Here is an 8967-nt window from a genome sequence, read left to right as displayed (position 1 = left end):
GAGAAGGAATGAGCAACACACACAAACATATTGGGGAAAAGCTTCAGCTGTTCCTCACAGATTCTCACCAGCACACTAAAGAGTGTTGTCCCAGCTTGTCTTTCCTCTGCTGTTTGCTAGTGCTAAGCTTGTCTCCTAGTACAAATAAGCCTTTCGATTCTGAAATAAAACTTTGCTGTGTGCATACGCAACCTTTGTGCTGTATTCTATCCAGAGAGAGCGTGGACATGTGATTACATGTGCCTCTTTCCTTAGCAACATTTCATGTAGTGCCTTTGGCTCAGTTTGTAAACTTGACCTGGATAATTTTTTCTTCTGTATGTGAATTGGGCAGACACTGGTACTAACTGCCCTTCTTCCACCACCTCCCCACTGATCAGATTCTCTTGTTGCGGCAAAGCTGAAGAAAGTCTGAATTTGGGGGTCCTTTTAAAACATGGCTGGGGGAAATCTGGGCTCTTCCATATGTTGTTGGACTCCAAATCCAGCATGACCAATGGTCAGAGCTGATAGGAGTTCATAGAATTATACCCCAAGGCCATTTCAGGAATGTATGTCATGCACTGTTTTTGAGAAAACTGTTCTGCTGTGTTGGGGGGGGGGGAAACATACATGAGAACTGTATAGCAGTTTCAGAAGTTATCTTATCTGTTGCTTCTTTGTAAGGGGCTATCCCACATACTAAGCAATTGGGATTTGTATGCAAAGACATACATACCTAAGCTTAAAAAACCAGTAGCACAGACAGCAGGCAGAAACATATATAATAATACAAAAGTTTTAATACTAGGCAAATGTAGGGTTAAATAGCTTTTTTTGTTTGTTTTTCTAAAAACAAAAACCCTAACTAGTCGAATTTATTGCTAATAGGAGTGGTGACTATCCCATGATACTTTATGCAGGTTATAGTCTCAGCTGGAATGCCCCAGAAAGTCAGATTGTTTTCTTAATGTCATCCTCATAAACAGACGGAGTCTCATAGAAATGGCACAGGCACTGAGGCAAGAGAAGGAGAGCTACCAGTTGGGGGCCACTTTGCAAGCGTGGCTTTGGAATACAAGACGTTTGGCTGCATTCTACTACAGCATGCAACGTGCCACTAAAATGCACGCTTTGTATATATTTGTAACGGAGTGTGATGTTCTAGCAGGAAGGAAGCATCAAAAAGCAGGAAGGTAAGGCAAAAGGTGATCAGGCACAAAAAAACAGGACCCATAAACTCTAGGGCGTTGGGCCAGTGCCAAAGCCAGAAATTAATCATGGTAGCAACTTAACAGCACCACCTGTAAGCATAAAGGAAATAGGGTTTTTTTAGTTTTTCCTTGCTGCATACTTAAACAAATATATATCACAATCTTTTAAGGATTCCAGCAGGCCCTCATAGCATCTGCGCGAAATAATCTCACCCCCCCCCCAATTTGGCAGTTGGTATACTGCAGTGCTTTGTAGAAATGCAAAGACTTTCTCCACACAGAATGATGCAGAGTCTAGTGAACAATGTCCTGGTTAGAATTTCTGTGCTCCCATGGTGTTGTTCAGTTTGTAGAGGCACAGAAAACTCATTGATGTGTCCAAACCTGGACTCCCAAGGCCTCCTTATTTCTTGCGTTTGGAACTCAACCAGTCCCCCCATGGCAACTTTTTCTTGCCTTTGGACATGCTCCTCAAGGAGTTTAGGGCGTGAACCTGCTGTAGGCGCCTTGAAAGTTCCTCCCCACAGGCTTGCTGCAAGGCCTCTGTCTTCGGCTTGTCCCAGTTCAGGGTCAGAGCAAGAGCTTCTGGGTTTGCTTTGTATACCAGCTGCAACAGAGAAAGGAAAGAAGAATCTACCACTCAGGACCAAGCTGTGTAAGATATGTCAGATTCATGATTGGCTCCCCTGCCACATGCCTTGGTGGCAGGGGATAAGATTTACATGCATGAGGTTTAATCCTTGGACATTTCTACTCTCAAAGATGTTCCCAGAACTGGTAATGAGAGAGGACCTTGCTAGACATCAGCAGCCTAGACTGATAGATGGTTTGAACTGGTGCAAGGAAGCTTTTTGTGTTGGTTCTATTTTTAATTTAATTTTTAAGACTTTCTATACTATCCTTCATGGTAGGATTGCAGGAAAGGAGTGTTATCAAAAAATACAATATAAACACATTAAACAAAAACAACACTGGGAACCAAAAGTTGTTTTTGTTTTAAAACAACAAGGAGATCAATGCCTAAAAGCTTTAAACTTAAAAACATTTTAAGAGCTGAAGAGAAGGACAAACATCTTTATGTGGTGCTGACTGGAAAATCCAGTTTAAACAAAAACGGGAAGAGTGGCAGATTCAGCTCCAAATAGCTTAGGGCCTCAGAGAAGGTAGAATTTGGAACCTTGGAAGACAAATGGACTAGAGGGAGAGAGTGATGTTAACCCAATTCTGGCTGTGTGTTTGTTCACCCAGCCCCACCCTCTTTTAGAATAAATCTTGACTGCATTGGTTCCCAAATGCTTTATCCTCTTTCCATGGAGATTTTATTCAATTTGGAATCCAGGCACAACAAAGGGAAAGAACTCTGTGTGGACTCACCTCTAAGTCCTGACTTGCCAGGGCAAGTTCTGGGGCAGACTTCTCTTTAAGTGTGGTCCGAACATGGCTGCTGAGTGGAACCCTGTTACCAGCACCTCTGCTGCTGCTGCTGTTGCTGCTCCCAGCGTCAACCACATCTGTTTCGTCCATGGCAGTTTCCTCTGATCCTGGCTCTAGGTAATGATTAAAATAATTCATAAAGGTAAAGGGACCATCATATTGCCCCTCTTTCTTCACTCTGGCATGGTTTGTTGAGAAACGAGCCTCAGCCAACAGCCTCATTACCTTCTGCTTTGGGTACAATGTGGTCCTCATTTTTCAATGCTTGCAGGTAGAGTTCCAGAAGCTGCCGGGATTGCCGTTCCTCTTCCCGCCTGTCCAGCACCTGCTGAAGGGTGTCTTGCAGAGTCTGGATTTTGGGCTGGTTCTCAGAAAGCTCTTGAGCCAGGTCAGAGCATGGCACATCGATGAGCACCTAGAATTAGATGAGATCCATCCTCTTACAGCAAAGGTGAAGGATTCTCACTCCGCCCACCCTGTGGCCAAAGGCACATGGCCCTTCCTTTACCTGGAGGTCTTCCTCTGACATCAAGATGATGGTGGAGAGGTCATCCTTCAGTTGTCTGGCCAGTTGCCTCCACTTCTCTCCACCACCACCGTCCACTCTGTCAACGTCTGCAACATCTTCCTTGAGCCAAGCTGTGCCCCCATCTGAAAAAGAGCCACAGTTATAAGTGCAAAGGTAAAGCTTATTAAGCAGGTTTATGCCAAAATTCACAAAGTAATCAGCTTGTTCGCATAACACTGTAGGCCAAGCTATAGTGATGCTCTGCAAATGTGGGGACTCCTGGAGAGGAACTTGCAGCCACTGTTCTCCTCCCTGGTCCTTTTTACTGCCACACTGAGCTAAGCCTAAGTTAAAGGTAAAGGGACCCCTGACCATTAGGTCCAGTCATGGCTGACTCTGGGGTTGCAGCGCTCATCTCGCTTTATTGGCCGAGGGAGCCGGCGTACAGCATGACTAAGCCGCTTCTGGCGAACCAGAGCAGTGCATGGAAACACTGGAGCGCTACCTATTTATCTACTTGCACTTTGACGTGCTTTCGAACTGCTAGGTTGGCAGGAGCAGGGACCGAGCAACGGGAGCTCACCCCGTCATGGGGATTCGAACCGCCAACCTTCTGATCAGCAAGTCCTAGGCTCTGTGATTTAACCCACAGTGCCACCCACGTCCCTTAAGCCTAAGTTAATCAGGGTTAAAATAACATAAGAGCATAAGAAGAGCTGTGCTGGGTTAGGCCAGTGCCCACCTAGTCCAGCATCATCCCTGGCCAACCAGATGCCTGTGGAAAACCCACAAGCAGGACTCGAGCACAAGAACACTCCCCTCCTGTGGCTTCCTGCAACTGGTATTCAGAAATATTTCTGCCTCCAACTGCGGAGGGCACAGCATAAGCATCGTGCCTAGTAGCAACTTTGCCCTCTGTGAATTTGTCCAATTCTTTTTTAATGCCATCCAAGATGATGGTCATTGCTGCCTCCTGTGGAAATGAGTCCCGACTATGCTGCATGGAGAAGTACTTTCTTTTATCTGTCCTGAATCTTCCAGCGCTCATTGGATGTTCAAGAGCTCTAGTGCTAAGAGCATGGAACAGGAATGGGAAACTGGTGCCCCTCCAGATGTTGCTGGACTACAAGTCCCATCCGCCTCAGCCAGCTTGGCCATGGGTCAGGGATGATGGGAGCTGTGGTCCAGCAACATCGGGGAGGTACCATGTTGGCTATCCCTGCTCTAGGCAAATTAATGCCTTATATGGCAGGTGTCAAATATCCACCAAAAGCATGTGATGGTCTGCAAGTGCAACAATAAGGTAAGGCAATGACTGTTTTGTGTAGGGGTTGTGCTCCTGATGATGTGCGCAATTGCGGCCGTGTGTCAATTGGGAGCATGCAAATTGGTCGTTACCTGTTCTAAAAAGCTGAAGAACCTAAAGGGGGTGGAGGTAGTGGTGGCAGCAGCAACAAAGGTGCTTCTTGCCCAGGGCCTCATTTGCTCCTACACACAGCATCCATATCCTACAGAGCTTCAACTCTTCCACTTACCTATGCTGCTGGTGGACCACTTCTCGCCCTTTGCCAGTGCCACAAACTTGGTGTTTGGCGGCAGACACAAAAAATAGTCCTCGTCATCCACAATGGTGCCATCCTCAGCCAGTACCAGTGTGATGGGCTCTGAGGCCTTGTCAATTGCTAGGAGGTCACAGGCTGTGGAAAGGGGAAGACTCCATATAGCTCGGTGGTATAAATATTATTATTATTATTGCATACAGAAGGTCCCTGGTTCAATCCCTGGCATCTCCAGGTAAGGCTTGGGATGTCACCTGGCAACCCTAGGGAGCTGCTGCAGGTCAGTGCAGACACTCGTATGTTCCTAAAGAGTCACCATGACAGTGCAGAAAGTCTTGGCCCCAGCGGCATACAACAGTTTCTGTGGAAAGTGTATTTAACTTTATTTATACAAACACGTGTTTGCCCTTTTCTCTCCCCTCTGGCACTAACAATAAAACCAGGAATAGGAAAATACATTTTTTATCTCAATTTATTATGAAAAGTGTTGCAGGTATCCTCTTGTCAAATTGTACAACGCTAAAAGGTTCTTTGTAAATAGCTACACTCCAAGGGCAAACAACCAGTGAATCCAGGTGAATGAAGGGAAACCTTTGTAAACTGAGAGTCTGTTATTTTCCATTTAGACCAGGGGTTCCAAAACAGTGGACTATGGACCAGCGGTGGTCTATGAGTTTCATTCAGGTGGTTTGTGTGCCTGTGGATCTGCATTTGAAGACAGGAAATGGCCACATCAAATTGCTTTTAAATTGTATTTTTATTGCTGCTTTTATTGTAATACAATAAACAGTATCAGAAGTAAAAGTAGTAATAAAAATACAATTAAAAATCATATGGCGTCTAGCACAGTGCCATTGCAATTGCTAAAACAGGCAGAGAAATCGTTATGCGATCCACTGATTGGGAGCCACTAATTGAGATGACATGGCACAAGTGACTAATGCAGATGGGGGGGAAACATAGGGGGTGAGGTCAAGTAACTTCTGTGGTCTTCCTTGCCCAGGGCTACGCAGGAATGAGAGCTTTCACCACAAAAGCTTGCAGGTCAGCTGTGTGTAATTTGCGGTGCCCAATTCTGTATTAGAAGGCTGCAGGGCAATTCTAAATGCCTGGGAGCCACAAGTAACACAGGTTCAATAAGAGCTTCCCTCCCCACCAATGGAGATTAGAATTCTTTAATGCAATTGAGCTTTAACAAGAGTTTTGTCCACACCCCTTAATCATAAGACTCCCAACTAGGTCATCTTCTTTCTTTTACTTCCTTTTGAAGGTCCACTGCCTTTTCTTCTTGTAAGCTCCTCTTTGTGAACACCCAGGCTTTATTACATTCTGCCCTCCCCAATCGATTTTGTTTCTTCAAGTGGCTTCGCTGCACGGTCCAAACGCTGCACTGTGGAACCCCTTGCAACAAGATTCCAGTACCTTGATTCTATGCAGTTAGGCGTGCTTCACATTTCAGCGGGATTAGGCACACCTGTCTCTGCACAGCACCTGGTCACAAGACTTGTGCTCCTCTCTGACACTGCAAGGAATAATTAGCCCATCTATCCAGTTTGCGTCCTCCTTCATTAGCATGTCCCAAGTGACCAGATGGGTTGCTTGCGTTGTCTGGCTGGGCCCAATCCCTAGAGTTTAATTCTTGTTCTTTATAGATATTATATGATATACGATATCTTTATTGTCATTGTCCCATGCAGAACAATGAAATTGAAAAACTACATTCAAAAAACCCTAAAACATCTGAAACCCCATTTTAAAATACACTATACTATAGAGACCCCTTATGCTGTGTTTAGAACCAGAATTGCATTTGCGTAGAAACTGTTTCTCGGGCGGCTAGTCCTGGTCTTTATAATCCTATACCTTCTTCTAGAAGGCAGAAGCTGAAGGAGATCATTTCTGGGGTGCGTACCATCCCGCGCTATCTCTGCCGCTTTCTTATGGCACCTGACAGCATAGATTTGATCTAAGGTGGGAAGGGTTCTCTCTGCAGTCTTTACAACCCTGGACAGCATTGTTTTTTCCCTGGCCGTGCAGCTCCCAAACCACACACACAGACCGTAAGTTAATACACTCTCCACAGTGCAATGGTAAAATGCCGTCAACAGGTCCTTTGAGAGATTGTTTTTCCAGAGGATTCTCAGAAAATATAACCTCTGCTGTGCTCTCTTCATCAGGTCTCTGCTGTTTTCTCCCCAGGTTAGGTCATCTCTCAACTCCATTCCCAGAAATCGAAACACCGAGACCTGTTCCACGCACTTCCCCTCAATAATAAGTGCAATAATATTGCATTCTTGAGAATCAATCACGCCCCAAAATCTTTAGACCCTCTTCGTAGGGAAAGTGCTCCAGCCTCATTTTGGTTGACTTTCCCCCCATAGCCAGCCCAAGACTTGTTGACATCTGAGGCAAACCACAAAATGATGCCTCTCCAGCCAAGGAAGAAGGGGTGAGTGAAGATCTATATGGTGAACAAGGGAGAAATAAAGTTCTAAATAGGGAACAAAGGAAGGAGGAGACCAGCAGCACCTCCAAGAGGCTACTGTAGAGGCAACATTTTGAGCTGGGTGGCGTGTGCCAAAGAGGCAGCAGATCTGCCCTCCTCAAGTAGCAAGATCCAGAGGGGAATGCACAATGCACTGCATGCTGCTGTCACGGACACTATGACAGTAGCAGCAGGCTATGTATTCCCCTCTGGATCCTGCCGCCCGAGGCGGTTGTCTCACTTTGTCTCATGAATGGGCTGACCCTGCTTTTCTGCACCTTTCACACTATTTCCTTGACATTTTAATTTTTTTCAGAAGGGGTGGCTGGAACGGCCCACGATATTCCAAATGAGACTGCATTGGGAGACCAGAGCCTCCCACCCCTCTCTTTGGGCCTGGGGGTACATTTGTGGGCATCACAAAAAATACCCATTTCACAGAAGAAAAATTATTAATGCTCATAACCTCCCTCCTACAGGCAAAACCCTCTACCAAAAAAAGATGAAACAGAAAAAGAAGGAAACAACACCCCCACAAGAAACAGGTACCCCTGCCCCCAAACAACCACCAAGAAAAGGCAAAACTAACCCTCTAAAAGTTGAGGGCCAGGGAACTTTGGAAGCTATCAGCTGGGCTATCTGAGGGCACCATGATTCTATACTGAGACCCCAGCTCCTCTTCAGTTCCTCACTTACCCAAACCAGTTTGGAGTTATTTATTTAAAACTGCTATCTCATTTTAATTGCAAGTCAGAAGGAAAAGAAAAGAAATATCAGGATTTAGGATTCTAATTCATATCTGGTATACTGTTTTACTATTATTACATAATCTAAAAAAATATATGCTTTACTGAAACCTGGTTGGAAAAAATAAAACCAGAGGTGTGGCAAAACTGACAGTAATTGACAGGCCAGCAAATTTATGATTAAGTATGATTTATGATGTTGAGGAGCATAGTCCATTAGATTTATGAACTGTAATCCTGCAGGGAAATAACTTTGGATAATAGTTTATGCATCTGATGAAGCAGACACTGATCCAGGAAAACTTATTCCACAATAAATTCATTAATCTTTCTGGTACCACAAAACTATTTTGACTTTTTGTTGTTCAAGTTACTGCTGTTCTCCCGGGCTTCCACCTCCCCACCGCCCTAGGTAAGATCCTTTTAAAGATGCATCCCAGACCGAAATTCAACCGGTGCAGCTTTCAATACCCAGGAAAACTGATATGGGGAAGCTTCACCTGTGGAATCTCTGCCTCTGTAAAAAGAGGAGGGGAGAGGGAAAAACCCGCTTACCTTTGCTTCGCAGCTCCCGGAGGCAGGAGGCCGCCACCCCGTGCTGCTCCTGTTGGCCATTCTGCCTGATAAGGCATTGCTTCAACTGGGGAAGCCTGGAACCAGCCGCCATCGCTTTGCTTGTGTTCAGCTCTGCTATAAAGAAGGCTGTTAGATAGAGAAAGTCTCAGACCGCTCTTTGCAGGCAACCAATCGGAGCAGAGCTCGCTTTGCTGATGCAGCCTGGGAAATGTAGTTCTCTTCCCAAATTCATTCCGTACTCTAGCCTCTGGACTGCAAACCCGCCTCTTTGCACGATGGGAAATGTAGTTCTCATCCATCTAATTAAACTAATCCCGATTTTGAGGTGACAAAGCAAGAAATCCCATTAATTTATTTCTTCCTCAGCCAGCATCTCTCCGAAGTCTCCAGTTCAAGGATAAGTTTACATATTCATTCGCTTCATACTATCAAATTGGCCAATACTATACTTGCTTCAAGAGGGAAC

At 45.2% G+C, this 8967-nt stretch overlaps 1 protein-coding gene across 1 annotated transcript; it reads right to left on the bottom strand.

The window, feature by feature from the left end:
• Nucleotides 1–764: 764 nt before the first annotated feature.
• On the bottom strand, nucleotides 765–8643 carry DFFA (DNA fragmentation factor subunit alpha). The gene is made up of 6 exons (XM_081871285.1): nucleotides 8481–8643; nucleotides 4671–4832; nucleotides 3136–3278; nucleotides 2853–3042; nucleotides 2568–2740; nucleotides 765–1800 (listed from the first exon to the last, which is right to left on the bottom strand). Exons 1-6 carry the CDS (start codon nucleotides 8590–8592, stop codon nucleotides 1597–1599), a joined length of 984 nt encoding a protein of 327 aa, XP_081727411.1. The 5' UTR covers nucleotides 8593–8643; the 3' UTR covers nucleotides 765–1596.
• Nucleotides 8644–8967: the final 324 nt, after the last annotated feature.

Source organism: Podarcis erhardii (genome assembly GCF_964252035.2).
Source record: "Podarcis erhardii genome assembly, chromosome: 7".
Lineage (NCBI taxonomy): Eukaryota > Metazoa > Chordata > Lepidosauria > Squamata > Lacertidae > Podarcis > Podarcis erhardii.
This window is presented reverse-complemented; position numbering and strand designations above follow the sequence as displayed.